The 18,780-nt window shown below is 35.8% G+C and overlaps 1 protein-coding gene across 3 annotated transcripts in view; it reads left to right on the plus strand.

Moving 5' to 3' along the window:
- The first annotated feature begins 9,102 nt into the window (after positions 1-9,102).
- Positions 9,103-18,780, plus strand: part of LOC112053444 (jmjC domain-containing histone demethylation protein 1) — a 43,984-nt gene continuing 34,306 nt past the window's right edge. The window contains exons 1-2 of one of the 3 annotated variants that reach the window (XM_052882862.1): positions 9,103-9,278; positions 15,425-15,651. In XM_052882862.1, the coding sequence (XP_052738822.1) occupies positions 9,231-9,278; positions 15,425-15,651 (275 nt within the window). In that variant the 5' untranslated portion in view covers positions 9,103-9,230. The remainder of the gene's footprint in view (positions 9,279-15,424; positions 15,652-18,780) is intronic. The other 2 variants (XM_052882861.1, XM_052882863.1) reach the window with 2 other exon arrangements.

Below are 18,780 nucleotides of genomic sequence, written 5' to 3' on the forward strand. Positions count from 1 at the left end.
TCAGAGGACAACTACGAAAGTAAACAGCTTTTTGCGAATCATCGATAATTTTGAACAGATGATGACTTTTGTGTAAGTATGGTATTATCACCATTGAAAATACGTCCGAATGTAGAAAGATTGAAAAAAAAAAATTATGTTCCTTATTTATTCGTTACATATTTTTAATTATAATGTAGAGCTGAATTTGTTGGTAAGTGTGATGCTTATATTGAACTCGCTTGATTTTTTGACGCATGTTCAAAATAAAAGGAAAGGTGTTGCAAAACGCCTTGAGATATCAATTATGTAGGTAGGTACATAAGGGTGAAAATGAAAACCTGAATGAATTAAGAAGAATTAATTAATAATTCTTAGTTAAGGAATGTCTTGAAACTGGCAACACTATAGTTCACAACAAAACGGGACGTTAATACGCCATCATATTTATTGAGTTTCTACCATTATACAGGGTGTCCCGTAAATACTACGACATACTTTACCTCGTGATAGCTAACATCAAGGCCTACTAAAATAACGCAAAATATGTTAGCCGTTTACGGTTTTTAAGTGATATTGAATTTTGTCCAAAATATTAAAGACCTACCTACGTTCAGTGCAGTTTAGTTGCACCATGTGCTTTTATTAATATATGAAATTAATTAATTATTTGAATTAATTGAATAGTTGTTTCAGCCAATGAAACTTTGGTTTTTTCTTCTACAAAGTGAGTTATTATCAAAAAACAGGCCTATATATTTTTTTTAACAATTTTTATCGCATGTATTTTTAACGGTCACGTTGAAAAAAAATGTAAGAGGCAAAGTTGTACATCTAGCTTAAAAACATGCTCATTTAACAAGAATTGTAAAGATGTAAGACGTTAGTACATTATTTTAAACACTACGTCACAATTGCTATTTTAGTTGCGAAAGGGGTTCATTATGTAAAAATTGTTACTTAATTTGTTTCGTGTTACTTGAATAACAAAATAATTTACATTGAATCATAACATTGAAGATGAAATGGCAAAGACAACATGGAAAGTGTAATAAAAAGACGAGTAGATATTTAAAAAAAAATCAAGGTGCCGTTGTCAACTAGGATTCTTTTATTTTCCCACCCGTCTGTCCGTCCGCGGTTTAGCTCAGAAACTATTAGTACAAGAAAGTAGATACGCTGATAAAGTTATAAAATGAAATTTTTAAAACTTTAATTTTTTAATGTATTATACATATATGTAAAGTAGGGATAATTTTTTTTTACTCTTCTAACCCAGAGTGGGGTGTTATTACGTAGGTCTTGAAATAATAATGTATTATACATATATGTAAAGTAGGGATAATTTTTTTTTACTCTTCTAACCCAGAGTGGGGTGTTATTACGTAGGTCTTGAAATAATAATGTGTGTGTGTGTGTGTTAATATATTTTTTGTTGTTATTCAAGAGTTACAAACATCCGTGCGATACCTTAATCTTCAGTGACATTCATTTTTAACCTCCGTTATGTGATGAACATCAAGGCCTACTAAAATAACGCAACATATGTTAGCCGAAATTATACGGTTTTTAAGTTATATTGACTTTTGTCCAAAATATAAAAGACCTACTTACCTTCAGTCCAGTTTAGTTGTACCATGTGCTGAAAAATTGCACACAATTGCAATTTTTCATTTGCAATTGAAATTGCAAATGAAATATTTGCAATTTCAAATTTTTTTTGAAAAATTCAAAATGATTTTGAATCAGCAAAATCATTTTGCTGATTTTACACTTGCTAATTATTTGAATTAATTGAATAGTTTCAGCCAATGAAACTTTGGTTTTTTCTTCTACAAAGTGAGTTTTTTCCAAAAAACTAACAATTATTATCGCATGTAATTTTTAACGGTCACGTTGAAAAAAAAAATGAACGAGGTAAAGTTGTATATCTAGCTTAAAAGCTTGTTAATTTAACAAGGATTGTAAAGATGTAAGACGTTAGTACATTATTTTAAACACTACTTCACAATTGCTATTTTAGTTCCGAAAGGGGTTCATTATGTAAAAATTGTTACTTAATTTGTTTCGTGTTACTTGAATAACAAAATAATTTACATTGAATCATAACATTGAAGATGAAATGGCAAAGACAACATGGAAAGTGTAATAAAGTGTATAAAAGATATTAAAAAAAAATCAAGGTGCCGTTGTCAACTAGGATTCTTTTATTTTCCCACACGTCTGTCCGTTCGCGGTTTAGCTCAGAAACTATTAGTACAAGAAAGTAGATACGCCGATAAAGTTATAAAATGAAATTTTTAAAACTTTAATTTTTTAATGTATTATACATATATGTAAAGTAGGGATAATTTTTTTTTACTCTTCTAACCCAGAGTGTGGGGTGTTATTACGTAGGTCTTGAAATAATAATGTGTGTGTGTGTGTGTTAATATATTTTTTGTTGTTATTCAAGAGTTACAAACATCCGTGCGATACCTTAATCTTCAGTGACATTCATTTTTAACCTCCGTTATGTTTATGTTTAACGTGTCTGTCTGTCAGTGATTCTGTCTGTGGCACCATAGCTCCCGAACGCATAAAGCGGTTTCAATTTATTAAAGATGACTTATGTGCGAATGTTCTTAGACATGTTTGAAAAATACAACCGACTTCAAAACCTAAAAACGTTATCACTAAACTAAAAAGCGAAAAATAACATCATAATATGTTCTACCTGCTGATCAGTATGAAGGCGGTGCTAAGCCGGTGATGTATTAATTCAAGCCATATGAGAATATCTTATAGATTTAGATTTTGCAGATAGTGTTGTTTCATGTGGTTCTGTCAGAAATGGCTTAAATTAAGACAATACCGGCTAAGCACCGCCTTCATACTGATCGGCAGGTAGAAAATATTATGATGTTATTTTTCGCTTTTTAGTTTAGTGATAACGTTTTTAGGTTTTGAAGTCGGTTATATTTTTTTTATTAAAATTTTTATTATTTTTCCATTTTTAGTGTAAAATTTTATCTCAAACGAATACATCAGACCCCTAATGACAGTCACAACCCATCTTGGTACAAAATTCTCAGCAATACAAATTAATCAAGCCCAAGCACAAGGTGTAAACCGTTAAGGAGTAACCCTTAATTGACATTGGTCTTCATCACCAAACACCTAAATGACAGTCACAACCTATCTATGTGGAAAGTGCTCATTAATACAAATTAATCAAGCCTAAACACAAGGTAACTGCTGTAAATTGCCGAGGAGTTCCCTCGTCTGTTTTATGGCTCCATCATCAGATCGATTTTAAACCTTCATTAAATTGTAGCGCTTAAAAGTACTAAATGGAAAAGTTTACGAACACACTAGACACCCATATAATTTTCGAAAGTTCCCCTCAATTTCTCCAGGATTCCACCATCAGATCTTGACATGATGGCAATGGGACCAAATGGGGACTATACCGTTTCAAACAAAAAAAGAATTTTTGAAATCGGTCCATGCGTCTTATGGAGTAATCGGTGTACATACATAAAAAAAAAAGAAAAAAAAATACCGACCGAATTGAGAACCTCCTCCTTTTTGAAGTCGGTTAAAAATCAGTTGAGCCGTTTCAAAGTTGTGGGGAGTGAAAGTGGGAAAGAATAACCGAATGTCTGCAACTATACTTACTCGAGTGGGGTCTCAAATAAGGCGCACTGAAAGAGAATATTGATGACTTGATCGAGAGTGTTATTAATAACTAGCGGACGCCCGCGACTTCGTCCGCGTGAAAGTAGATGTAAACTTTTAACTACCCCTACCCTGCCCTACCCTACCCTTCCCATACCCTAGTCCCTACCCCTACCCCTACCCTACCCATTAAGGCTGCACACTCGACACGCGAAGCTTAAAAAATGGAGTAACTTCTCCCGTTTTCCCAACATTTCCCTTCACTGCTCTGCTCCTATTGATCGTAGCGTGATGAAAAGTATATTATAACCTGCCCAGGAGTATGAAGAATAATTGTAAAAAGTTTCGTTAAAATCCGTCGAATAGTTTTTGTTTCAATAACGAACATATCACGCGGCGATAGCTTAAAAAATTGAGTAACATCTCCCGTTTTCCCAACACTTCCCTTCACTGCTCTGCTCCTATTGATCGTAGCGTAATGAAAAGTATACTATAACCTGCCCAGGAGTATGAAGAATAATTGTACCAAGTTTCGTTAAAATCCGTCGAGTAGTTTTTGTTTCTATAAAGAACATACAGACAGACAGACAGACAGACAGACAGACAGACAAAAATTTTACTGATTGCATTTTTGGTATCAGTATCGACCACTAATCACCCCCTGATAGTTATTTTGGAAATATATTTCATGTACAGAATTGACCTCTCTACAGATTTATTATAAGTATAGATTTCATCACATTCGGGGGTTTTAAAAAAAATCAATTTTATGTTTTATGATAGTTATAACATCTCAGTTGTCTGAATATACCTACTACGTACTCAATCATGCAAAAGCGGCTGAATTATAAAAAATCAAAATTCATTTGTTTGAAGTAGGTATAGGCTTACTTTACAAGCATTTTTGAAATGTCCAGTTTGTCTATTTGTAAAGACTCTACCACTGCACCGGTTCGGAAGGCAGGCAAGAAAGTCAACAGTTGCTTGAAAATTTCATACTAATTTCATATTTCCTGTGTGGAGGTAGAAACTGATCCAATGGCCTCCAAGCATTATATGGGGAACTCATCTAGACTAAATACATGTTTTTAACACATTTCATAAACTTATACATTGGCAGATCCATAACTGCTTTATGGATCTTGTTATAGAACAGGGTTTCTCAAACTGTCGGCTCCACGAACCCCTGTTAAAATTTCCAAGTGACAGCGAACCCCTTACTAACTAATGAACCCCCTCCCCCCCCCCAAGATAAAAATTAATTTGGCTGTTGAAGATAATAAGAAAATAATTTATTTAATAAAAGGTAGCATAAAGTACCAAAAGAAATGTCTTTGTAATAATAATGTTATGAGTGTGTGTGAGGAGTAATTTTGGACAATTTTAACCTTAATTCTCACTTGGTATCTGTTATCAACCCACCATTACGTAAATCTTGTCGCGAACCCCCTACCGTCGAATGGCGAACGTCTAGGGGTTCGCGTACCCCACTTTGAGAAACCTTGTTATAGAAGAAAGAATACACCCTACGAAAGATTTTACTCTTTGAAAACGATATGCGGATATAACTAAGTTATGCTCGTATCTAGTAAGACGGTATACACATAAATACCTACCTACTACTGTACCAGGTAAATAATATATACTCCAAGGAGAAGAAATGAATCTACTTACACGAGAACGTTGACATAGGAGCGACACTATTTCCGCAACGAAATATTTTAGAATTAAAGTCAGCATTTTTTCCTCGAGGTTTAATAGAACACTGACTTACTTTTAAAATATTTGAAAAAACCAATTGAGAAATACAAAAAAAGACAACAATGGTTTTCTAATGTTACCCGGGATCGAACACAGGAATATTATATTGTACCCATTGACCTCTTTTATTAAAGACCTCTTTTTAATAGGAGATCGATGATTGTACCTTGGATAATGCACCACTAGTCCAAATGTCTATGTAGAATTCAATTTACGCTTACTGTCTGTCTTTACCTATTTCCGCAATCTCATGTCCAAAAGTCTTAGTACTGAAGATTCGGCCCCTTGGTATCTAATTGGTACACAGTTTTATACACCCCCTTTCTATTGTAGTGACAAAAAACAACTATGTTATTAGTTTCTAGGTTCCATTTAGTTCTACTAACAAACCTACTACTCTAAAGCTCCTGCCAAGAAGATAATAGCAAATTAAATTTTCATACTTATCACTAAGTATTATTTGAAGGTATTTCATTAATTTTAATACTGCATGGTCTACATATACTATGCACAAAAATTAAGGGAGCAGAAAAAAAAATCCAAATTTTTGGGGGATTTTCAACAGGCTGTAACTTATACAAAAATACAAAAATAAAAAGCAAATTGTAGCTCTAAGTGTTTAGTTTTTGGATCTGAGTTTGAAAATTTTTTTTTGAAAATATTTTTCGAGTAATCATAAGAAAACCACCGAAAAAAAAATTTTCGAAATTTTTTTGGGTTTTTTTTTAATCTACGGACGTGGAAAAATTTTTTTTGACTCAACCTCCATATGGACCGGATAGCTAGTTTATTCAGATTTAATTTCGTTTTTTTTAAATCTCGATACGAGCATTTCTCGCTGAGATATCGATGTTTGAATGGAAAAAGATCATTTTGTCTTTGATTACGAAAATTAAGAATTTCGCTCTGAAAATGTCATAATTTTTATCAAAAATGAAAAAAAAATATTTTTTTAATTTTTCTCTCAATTCTTAGTGACTTGAAAAATTAAAGAAAAAAAAAAAAAATTATGACATTTTCAGAGCGAAATTCTTGCTCCTTTAATTTTTTAAAAAATTCGATCAAGTGGGAAAAAAAAAACGGTTGGCTGGATTGAATTGAAACTTTGTAGGGTTTTTGTGGGTATATTGAACAGTAAAAGGCACACTTAACGTCAGTGGTTTCCGCAATATTTTTGATTGGGCGCTTGATTTTCCAAAAAACGACAAAAAGCCCTTTTTTGGATGCTTTTTCAAATTCATGTAATGATTGAAAAAAAATTTTTTTTTCAAAATTCAATTGCCAATCCTTGTAGAAATTTTATTCAAGTTTTTAAAACCAACCTCAACATTTCTGTGCGATCATTGGTTGCTGAGATATTGATAATCAAAGACAAAATGATCTTTTTCCATTCAAACATCGATATCTCAGCGAGAAATGCTCGTATCGAGATTTAAAAAAAAAACGAAATTAAATCTGAATAAACAAGCTATCCGGTCCATATGGAGGTTGAGTCGAAAAAATTTTTTCCACGTCCGTAAATTAAAAAAAAAACCCAAAAAAATTTCGAAAATTTTTCTTTCGGTGGTTTTCTTATGATTACTCGAAAAATATTTTCAAAAAAAAATTTTCAAACTCAGATCCAAAAACTAAACACTTAGAGCTACAATTTGCTTTTTATTTTTTTGCTGTACAACCATTTTTGTATAAGTTACAGCCTGTTGAAAATCCCCCAAAAATTTGGATTTTTTTTCTGCTTCCTTAATTTTTGTGCATAGTATAGATAATAATAACGTTTGTCAACCTTTTTATTTATTATTATTAAAGTTCCGCGCAACGTTCTTAATTATTTCATGTTTTACACTTCCTGAATAAACAACTCGACTTTGTAGACAAGATTTAGGTATTATTTGTATATACAACTTAATTATTAAGCGACTAAATAAAATTAAGACAATTCTGTGTCGAGTACGAACAATTTTTTAACCGACTTGAAAAAGAAGGAGGTTCTCAACTCGATCGGTATTTTTTTTTTTTTTTATGTATGTACACCAATTACTCAAAGACGCCTGGACCGATTTCAAAAATTATTTTTTTGTTTGAAACGGTATAGTCCCCATTTGGTCCCATTACCATCATGACAAGATCTGATGATGGAATCCTGGAGAAATTGAGAAGAACTTTCGAAAATTATATGGGTGTCTAGTGTGTTCGTAAACTTTTCCATTTAGTACCTTTAAGAAATACAAAATTATAAAGGTTTAAAATCGATCTGATGATGGAGTCATAAAACAGACGAGGGAACTCCTTGGCGATTTACAGCAGTTACCATGTGTTTGGGCTTGATTAATTTGTATTAATGAGAACTTTCCACATAGATAGGTTGTGACTGTCATTTAGCGGTTTGGTGATGAAGACCAAGGACAATTAAGGGAACTCCTTAACAGTTTACAGTAACTACCTTGTGTTTGGCCTTGATTAATTCGTATTGCTGAGAACTTTCTACCTAGATGAGTTGTGTCTGTTATTAGGGGTCTGATGATGAAGACCAAGGTCAATGAAGGGAACCCCTTGACGGTTTACGGTAGCTACCTTGTGCTTGGGCTTGATTAATTTGTATTGCTGAGAATTTTGTACCAAGATGGGTTGTGACTGTGGGTCTGATGTATTCGTTTGAGATGAAATTTTACACTAAAAATTGAAAAATAATAAAAATTTTAATAAAAAAATACAACCGACATCAAAACCTAAAAACGTACCCACTAAACTAAAAAGCGAAAAATAACATCATAATATGTTCTACTTGCTGATCAGTATGAAGGCGGTGCTTAGCCGGTGTTGTCTTAAGTTAAGCCATTTCTGACAGGACCACATGAAACAACACTGTCTGCAAAATCTAAAGCTATAAGATATTCTCACATGGCTTGAATTAATACATCACCGGCTAAGCACCGCCTTCATACTGATCAGCAGGTAGAACATATTATGATGTTATTTTTCGCTTTTTAGTTTAGTGGGTACGTTTTTAGGTTTTGAAGTCGGTTGTATTTTTTTATTAAAATTTTTATTATTGGATTTACCGCTCAAAAATCGTTCGTACTCGATTAAAATACTAAAGTAATCCAAAAGAGTAAAAATAAAGAAGAACCCTATCACAGAATCATAATATTAAGTAGACGGAAATACATTCGCGCCATCTAGTGTGCTTGAATAATAATTAAACAAAAAATTCTTGTACCTTAACCAAAACAGCAATTTATAAAATAATAGGTACATTTATAAAATAACACGTCATCACAACTTTATCGAAAACAAAGCAACAAATTAACAATAATTTCAATTAAATATTTTATCAAAAAACCGATCTGGTTGTAAAATTCTTTATTCAAATCTTTTTATTTTAAATAGAAGTCAATTAAAGGTATGAGCCTATGAGGCATATAAAACTAAAGAAAAGTTTAAAATTCTTACTGAATTTGATTAATGACTATCAATAAATTCAAATGAAATCAATAAGTCACTATAATATTTGAAAAAATAAAATATGTTGCATAACATTACGTGGATATTTCTAATATCAAAGAATATTGTACGCAAGGGAATGATATCCTCATATCCGACTTTTAAACATCCCGCTTTTATTCTGCCATTGCTTTTATAAATAAACCAATAGCGTACAACACATAGTGCCAACCTACAGTAAGTTGCCGGAGTGATACCTTGCGGCATTATTGGCAGCAGTGTTGACTGTTGCAAATGGTGGATTGCGTTACTTTTTCTCGTGCTCCGTGTAAAATATTTACGTAAAATAGTGCAAATCTTGTGGCGCAGTGTTTCTGACTCACAGAAACATGTCGGAAACACTGCCGAATAACAAAAAACAAGTTCCAAGACAACTGGTGAGTATTTATTGTTAGAATTTTACGTATTTAGACCCGGGTGACGCCATGGTGGCTTTATCTGGGATCACGTAAACATGAAATGGTGCATCGCTGCATCGTGTATCGATTTATGTAAGTTATGGGAGTGTGTTAGAGGTTTTTTTTAAAGATTTATTTAAAATTATGATAATAATTATGGGTCATCGGACTTGATTTTTTGTGATCACGCCGCGAGCGAGTTCAAACGCGGCGGCCTTATGTATTCGCGCATGCGAGAAGGTGTCAAAATCTATATTAAATTCGAAGATCGCATTAAAGCGGTGTGGTATCGTTATCGCTAACAATGAGTAGCACGTAAATTACGCACTGTCGCAACGTCGGTCTCTGGGCATAGTTTGTGGGTGTCTGGCTCCGGCAGTAGGAAAGGACCCTCCCGCGGCGGCCTGGGGCGTGCGCGGTGCGGAGTTGCGACCGCGCTCGCCGACTGCCGACGACGACGAGTCGCGCGACCACACGTCGAGCCGCTCGTAGCTCGTAATCTAGTTTATTACTCAAATAATCTTCAGCCGAACAATTACACGCTGTCGACGAGACGATCTTCCAAAACATTGTATATTTATATTGATTACAATGAATGTATGCGTGCATGCTCCCCATACGACCCATGTGAGCTCTTTGTTGAATTGAAGGCAAACAACACGTAGCTCGAAAGTTTTATTGTTATGAGAGCCGATACCGAACAGCTTTAGCCTTTATGTTAAACAGCTACAGTATTCCTAACCAATAGTAGATCTGTTGGCCTTGAATACTGAATAAAAAAGTTACTCTATACCTAGGTATAATTGTGACACTTAGGAACCAGAATACTTACAATTGTTTTTTAAGGAGAATTCTACTTTTTATTTGGTTATAAGGAAATGGAAAATTTCTTGCATAAGTAATATCAAATAAATAGAGTAACCACCACAGTACTTTATATTCTGTATTATTATAATTTATAATATGTTTAAAAATATATTTATTTTTGATTGTGTGAAAATATTCCATTATAAAATACATAGGAGTATAAATGTATTGATAAGCTGTAGTGGTTATAGCTCCTTTTAACTGTATATAATGTAATTATAATTACATAAAGGTTGTAATTGTTACATAATATACCTAATTTTAGTCCCTGTTGTGTCCATACTCGATACTTACTTTACTTATCTTAATCAGTTTAACATATTGTAATAAGACAAACAATATAATAAAGCAAAGAGATGCTAGTATGACAACGAAAGATACAGAATTATAAAAATACTTAACATCATAATCAAGATACTACAAGAAAAAAAAATAACTATCAACTTGAGAACCTCCTCTTTTTTTGAAGTCTGTTATCAAATAATTTTTTTCTGCTGTTTTGTTTAGGTTTCCGTCGAAACTATAGTTTCATAATAAATAACTCGTCCTTATCCTTATTTTAGTTTAGGCAAGACTTGCATATTATTTATTATTAAAATTAACATCATCATAATCAACCCATATTCCGCTCACTGCTGAGCTCGAGTCTCCTCACAGAATGAGAGGGGTTAGGCCAATAGTCCACCACACTGGCTCAATGCAGATTGGCAGACTTTACACACGCAGAGAATTAAGAAAATTCTCAGGTATGCAGCGTTCCTCGCTATGTTCTTCCATCACTGTTTGAGACACAACAATATTTAATTTCTTAAAATGCACATAACTGTAAAGTTGGAGGTGCATGCCCCGAACCAGATTCAAACCCACACCCTCCGGAATCAGAGGCAGAGGTCATATCCATTGGGTTATCACCGCTCTCATTGCTACACATACCACATCACATCATCATACTTAACAGTAATATGTTGTGTAAGAACATGAAAAATAGGGAAGACAAAGCATTGGAGAAAACTTGATAGACAAATTATAAAAGAAAATAACAATTATAATTCTTTATTCATCAAGTGAAAACATTAAACTGATTTTAATGGATCAAAATATTTGACTTTGATCTTCCTCCTATCTAATGTTAGATACATGCAAGGCTAATCATCAACAAACTTATTTTTCATAAAAGGAAACCTACAGAGCCCATTCACATTAATTATAATCTTTGCTTAAAAATGTTCTTACATAATAATCTATGCAGCTTATGATATTAATATAATGTATAAATACACAGTGTACAAAACAAATGTATGATTGTGAAATATACTCTTTTGACTTCTTTGTTATTGAATCTAGACACTTGAATTGAAACTAGACACGGGCATAAGTTAGTTATTTCTGCATATTGTCTCCAAAGAGTTAAAAAATCTTTTGTGGGTTTGGGTGTACTCTTCTATAACAAGATCCCCAAGACTGTGATGGACTTGCCAATGCACAACTTTAAGCAATGTGTTAAAAAACATTTACTTACTCGAGGTTACTACACTATTGATGAGTTCCTTAACGACAAAGGTGCTTGGAGGCCATTGGATCAGCTTCCACCTTCACACAGGAAATAAAACTATAAGAAATTGTAATTTAATTGTTATCAAATGTAAATTGTAATACTGTATGACTTTTTCAAAAGAGCAACTGTTGAGTTTCTTGACGGTATCTTCTCAGCAGAACCTGCCTTCCGAACCGGTGGTAGAATCTTTACAAATAGTCAACTGACGTGTCAAAAGTGCTTGTAAACTGAGCCTACTTGAAATAAATGAATTTTGAATTGAAATACTAACATTTTAAGGATGTATTTTAGTTCCCTGTAAAATAGTTAGAGACATAGCCCAGTGGATCTCACCTTTGTTTTTAATTTGGAGGGCTTAGGCTTGAATGTGGTCTGAGGCATGCACCTCCAACTTTTCAGTTGTGCATTTTAAGAAATTAAATATCACTTGTCTTAAATGTGAATAACATCGGAAACCTGGATACCTGAGAATTTTCTTAATTCTCTATGTGTGTGAAGTCTGCCAATCAGGATTGGACCAGCGTGGTGGACTAAGGTTTAACCTCTATCATTCTGAGAGGAGACTGGTGCTCAATAGTGAGCCAAATATGGGTTGATAGTGATGATGATCTCTGAGTCTGTCCTTCACCATTGATCCCATCCTGTCTCTACCAAAATTCATCAAAATTGGTTTAAAGGTCAAGGAACTTAGATGTGAAATTGTATTCTTGACGTAGTTCTGTTTAGGAGCTTTGTACTTTCATATGTAAGGACAAATACTTAATTTATAAGAATTTTATCATCTAACATATGCATTTTTTTTTAGTAAAATTATGAAAAATCACAATAAGTGTACCTATTAGAAGTTTCATAGAGAAGTTTTATGCCGTCCACCCAACATAAGCCCACATGCCTGCAGCGCTAACGATTTGACATCCGATAAATTTGATCGTTCACACACGTTCAGTTTTATTGGATGTCTAGCTAACTAGGTTAGCATTACCTCAGTTTTTTCTTCTTTTAACTTTGTTTTTTAAGAGACTATATTTTCTGTGGCGCGGGCCATATTTTCTGTGGCGCCGGCAATATTTTCTGTGGCGCGGACCATATTTTCTGTGGCGCGGACCATATTTTCTGTGGCGCGGACCATAATACGTGTTAGGTTAGGTTTCCTTAATTGATGATGTTAGGTTATTAGTTAGTCTCTACTCTTAAATCATTTTAAACGCGACCTGGAATGTTCTACCCTTAAAGCGTTATTTTTAACTTAAACTGGGACGGGTCTCTACCCTTAAAGCGTAATTTTTAACTTAAACTGGGATAAGTTTCAACCCTTAATGCGTAATTTTTAACTTAAAATGGTACCGGTCTCTACCCTTAAATCGTAATTTTTAACTTAAACTGGGACGGGTCTCTACCCTTAAAGCATAATTTTTAACTTAAACTTGGATAAGTCTCAACCCTTAAAGCGTAATTGGTACGGGTCTCTACCCTTAAAGCATAATTGTTAACTTAAACTGGAACTGGTCTCTACTCTCTACCCTTAAAGCATAATTTTCATCTGAAATGGGACGATGTCTTTCGTATTAACCTTAGTTTTCTGCATGTACTGGAACAAGTGCAAATCAACCGTTAATGTGTACTTATTATTGTAAGCGTGAAGTACTCAATTTTCAGCTTGTCCCAAGACTACCTAATCATGGACTAGGACAATAGGTCCTTTAACTGTAATGTTTTGACCTGGGGCAAGTCTCAACTGTGTAATTACAAACGTGAACGACGACTTAGGACTAGGACTCGTCCTAGAAAATCACATGGTAGAGACTCGTCCCTACCGTGATTTTTCTACCGTGTGATTTTCAGCGTAGGGATGCTGACAATTTTTTTTTAATTGTATTTAAAATAGGGGTATGCTGATAGTAAAGCAATTTTGTAAAAGTAACAGGGTATCTGCCATCATTACTTTCGGAGCTACAGGGATTTAAAGGGTCAGATTTGCGGCGCTGCCACGGATCCCTGAAAAACGCCCCATACAATATGGTACGATTTAATGACGTCGTAGGTCATAATGATCGTTATATTTGTTTGGGCGTTCAAACAATATTTTTGTTATGTTGTTTATAGTTCATGTATTGAAAAATGTCAGATTTAATGTAAGCCAGCTAAAATTGTATGAATTTTCATATAATTACGATAAAAAAAAATTCAATATGTTTTGAAATTTTATACTTAATGTTATTTATTTTTAACCGACTTCAAAAAGGAGGAGGTTCTCAATTCGGTCGGTATTTTTTTTTTTTTTTTTTTTTATGTATGTACACCGATTACTCAAAGACGCCTGGACCGATTTCAAAAATTATTTTTTTGTTTGAAACGGTATAGTCCCCATTTGGTCCCATTGTCATCATGTCAAGATCTGATGATGGAATCCTGGAGAAATTGAGGGGAACTTTCGAAAATTATATGGGTGTCTAGTGTGTTTGTATACTTTTCCATTTAGTACTTTTAAGCACTACAATTTCATGAAGATTTAAAATCGATCTGATGATGGAGCCATAAAACAGACGAGGGAACTCCTCGGCGATTTACAGCAGTTACCTTGTGTTTGGGCTTGATTAATTTGTATTAATGAGAACTTTCCACATAGATAGGTTGTGACTGTCATTTAGGGGTTTGGTGATGAAGACCAAGGACAATTAAGGGAACTCCTTAACAGTTTACAGTAACTACCTTGTGTTTGGCCTTGATTTATTCGTATTGCTGAGAACTTTCGACCTAGATGAGTTGTGTCTGTTATTAGGGGTCTGATGATGAAGACCAAGGTCAATTAAGGGAACCCCTTAACGGTTTACGGTAGCTACCTTGTGCTTGGGCTTGATTAATTTGTATTGCTGAGAATTTTGTACCAAGATGGGTTGTGACTGTCAGTAGGGGTCTGATGTATTCGTTTGAGATGAAATTTTACACTAAAAATGGAAAAATAATAAAAATTTTAATAAAAAAAATACAACCGACTTCAAAACCTAAAAACGTACGCACTAAACTAAAAAGTGAAAAATAACATCATAATATGTTCTACCTGCTGATCAGTTTGAAGGCGGTGCTTAGCCGGTGCTGTCTTAATTTAGGCCATTTCTGACAGGACCACATGGAAAAACACTGTCTGCAAAATCTAAATCTATAAGATATTCTCACATGGCTTGAATTAATACATCACCGGCTTAGCACCGCCTTCATACTGATCAGCAGGTAGAACATATTATGATGTTATTTTTCACTTTTTAGTTTAGTGCGTACGTTTTTAGGTTTTGAAGTCGGTTGTATTTTTTTTATTAAAATTTTTATTATACAAATATCCAGACCATCTTTGCTTTTTATGTATAAATTAGTTAACATTAAACCTTATTTACCCGAATGTATCAAATCAATATATTCAAACCTAGTCATCAATGACGGCCGCGTGACCCTGCTTACTACATCCACGGCCGTGGGTTCGATTCCCACAACTGGAAAATATTTGTGTGTTGAACATGGGTTTTTTATGTAGTATATAAATGTATATGAATATTATAATATCAACTATCTTAGTACCCATAACACAAAGTGTTCTGTATGCTTACTTTGGGGCTAGATGGTATTGTTTAAGTATATTTATTTAAAAAAAAAATTAGTCATCATCCCCAATTGTACTGGGACGAGTCTACTATAAACGTGTAATTTCCAGCGCGAACGCAAACAACGCAAGCTCTACTCCGATGAGTGGGCCCTCGGTGACGATGAGGCGGAGGGCGGGCGGGGCTTCTCTCTCGCCGACAAGCTGGAGAGCTCCCGCTTCGAACACACCGGCTCAGTCCACGAGATGCATGGAACTGACCTAACTATCGCCTACCTGCAGAAGAATGGCTTCACAACACCGCTGCTGTTCAAAGAGAAAACTGGATTGGGCTTACGGTAAGTGCTAACTTAAGTTAAATTCAATCCAACGTGTCCGCGGTGTCGTGCTTGGTATAGCTTGGCAAGTTCCTTCGTAACACTCCCGATAGTCCGCGGGGGCCGGAAGGCGGGTAGCGATGACAGATAAGCCCACAACTGATGCACCCCACTTCCAGCCTCTGTCCCGCGCGTACAACTTCACACCCGCGCAGTCCTTCTGTGCCCGTCGCCCGCATATCATGGGAGTGTCATCTACGAACTTGCCACGCTATAGCGACCAATAGGCATAACATGCGGCCCAGGTCACAGAGAGCCGCTAGATGCTGGCGATTCAGGAGTCAGGACCGTCTTGTTTGGAAGTCCTTACAAGAGCCTCTTCCCAGCCGTGGGCTCCATGAAGTTGATGATGTGCGTGCGGATCACCTGACGTTAAGTGATTACTGCGAACCATATAGACTTCGCGCCACGAAAGAAATCCCGCGGCTAAAACCTGAACTAAAATTTATAGCGCCTTACACAAATGACAATATGACCGCCATTACCAAAATCCAAATGATAATGAGCGCCAAGCCAATAAGACAGCGCCGTGTATGGGACTTGTTTCGTAGCGCAGAGTCTACATTTGCTACACTGAATGACTGACAGGAAGTAGTGTTGCCAGTCCATTTTATTTATTTTCGGTGCTTTCATAGCGGGAAAACGAGCGTGCGGGTCACTTGATGTTAAGTGATTACTGCGAACCATATACATTTCAAATACTGATGGACAGACCGGAACAAATGCACAATAGGCGGCCTTATCGCTTAAAAGCGATCTCTTCCAGGCAACCTAACGAAGAAACTAATAATAAAAATTATAAAGATATAGGCTAGGGTGTACAGAAGTAATAAATAAAAGTATAATAATAACATTCACGCATAAAATAAGAAAATAGTTACTTTAAGTTATAGTTAAATATATAGTTATGTTACCGGCAATCTGTATACAATGCCGGTAGAGGTCCGGTAGAATGTCGGGAGCTTTCGGGCAATGTATGAAATATGAATACGATTGACCATTACATATATTACCTAGGGATTCTATAGAAGAGAGAAAAGAGAGAACTCATGCAGTTTGTAATTCGTTCATTGCGTAATCTTCATTGTTGTGTAATTTCAACTCCAGGCAGTCTTGTCTGCGCTACCCCTTACATTGCTTTTATAAAGCATGTACTATCTTCACTTTAGTGTAATTTCTACTCCACGCAGTCTTGTATTTCCAACCCCTACAGTGTTTTTATAAAGCAGGTAGTAAATTCATTGCGTAATCTTCACTTTAGTGTAATTTCTACTCCACGAAGTCTTGTCTTTTCAACCCCTACAGTGTTTTTATAAGGCATGTAGTAAATGCATTGCGTAATCTTCACTTTAGTGTAATTTCTACTCCACGCAGTCTTGTATTTCCAACCCCTACAGTGTTTTTATAAAGCAGGTAGTAAATTCATTGCGTAATCTTCACTTTAGTGTAATTTCTACTCCACGAAGTCTTGTCTTTTCAACCCCTACAGTGTTTTTATAAAGCATGTAGTAAATTATTGCGTAATCTTTACTTTTGTTTAATTTCTACTCCACACAGTCTTGTTTTTCCAACTCCTACAGTGTTTTTATAAAGCATGTAGTAAATTCATTGCGTAATCTTTACTTTTGTGTAATTTCTACTCCACACAGTCTTGTTTTTCCAACCCCTACAGTGTTTTTATAAAGCACTAGCGGCCCCCCGCGACTTCGTCCGCGTAAAAATTGATGTAAACTTCTCTACCTCTACCTTACCCTGCTCGTAAACCTACCCAACCCTACCCTACTCTATCCCTACTGTACTCCTGCCCTACCGCTAACGCTAACCCTACCCTCCCCCCACCTTACCCCTACCCTAACCCTACCCGTAACCTATCCATACCCTATCCTACCCTACCCCTACCCTACCCCTACCTTACTCCTACCCTACAGCTAACCCTTCCCTACCCCTACCTTACCCCTACCCTACCCGTACCCTACACCTACCCTACCTTACCCTACCCTACCCCTATCCTACTCCTCCCCTATCCTATACATTCCATATCCTTCCCCTACATCTACCCTACACTACCCCTACACTTTCCCTAAATTACCCCTACCCTACCTCTATCCTACCCCTTCCCTACCTAAACTTTAATCCTTATACTACTAAACTTTAATCCTTATTCAAATAAATTATTTAATAATCACAAGGATATTATGGAGATAAGATTTGCCCTTTACAGTATGTTAATTACTTAAATAGTTTCGGAAATAATACAAAATTTCTAAAAGACGCAGAAATATATGACGCCCCGCGCTTTCATTTACGTAGTTCCCTTTCCCGTGTGAATATGGGGATCAAACATAGCCTATGACACCCGCAAATAACGTAGCTTTCTATTGGTAAAACAATTACCCAAATCGGTCCAGTAGATCCAGAGATTACCTCCTACAACCACACAAACTTTACCTCTTTATATTATTAGCATAGAAGTCTATTTCCCTTGGTCATCACACCACTCTCGAAGGGCTGGACCGATTTTGCTAATGGTAGGAGTAAGATAGAGAATTTATAGAGTAGGGTAGGGTATGGGTAGGGAAGCGTAGGGGTAGGGTAGGGGTAGAGGTAGGGTAGGGGTAGGGTAGAGGTACAGGTAGGATAGGGAAGTGGTAGGGTAGGGGTAGGATAGGCGTGAGATAGGGGTAGGAAAGGGATAGGGTACGGGGAGGGTAGGGATAGGATGGGGGTAGGGTGTAGGTAAGGTAGGGGTAGGGTAGGGGTAGGGTAGGGGTAGGGTGGGGGTAAGGTAGAGGTAGGGTAGGGTTAGGGTAGAGGTAGGGGTTGGGTAGGGTTGGGGTAGTGGTAGGGTTGGGGTAGTGGTAAGGTAGGGGTAGTGTCGTGTAGGGGTAGGGTAGGTTAGGGGTAGTAGTAAAGTTGACATCGAATTTTACGCGGACGAAGTCGCGGGCGTCCGTTAGTGTTTTTATAATGCGCGAAGAGCCATAAGCTTGCCAAGGAGGTCCTAAATGAAGGTCGAGAAGGTGGAGCTGAAGGGACGACGGAACGATACTTCTGGCATAGCAACATTTAAAACTTGCTACATTTTTGCTA

Source organism: Bicyclus anynana, chromosome 8, assembly GCF_947172395.1.
Source record: "Bicyclus anynana chromosome 8, ilBicAnyn1.1, whole genome shotgun sequence".
In the NCBI taxonomy this organism is placed as follows: domain Eukaryota; kingdom Metazoa; phylum Arthropoda; class Insecta; order Lepidoptera; family Nymphalidae; genus Bicyclus; species Bicyclus anynana.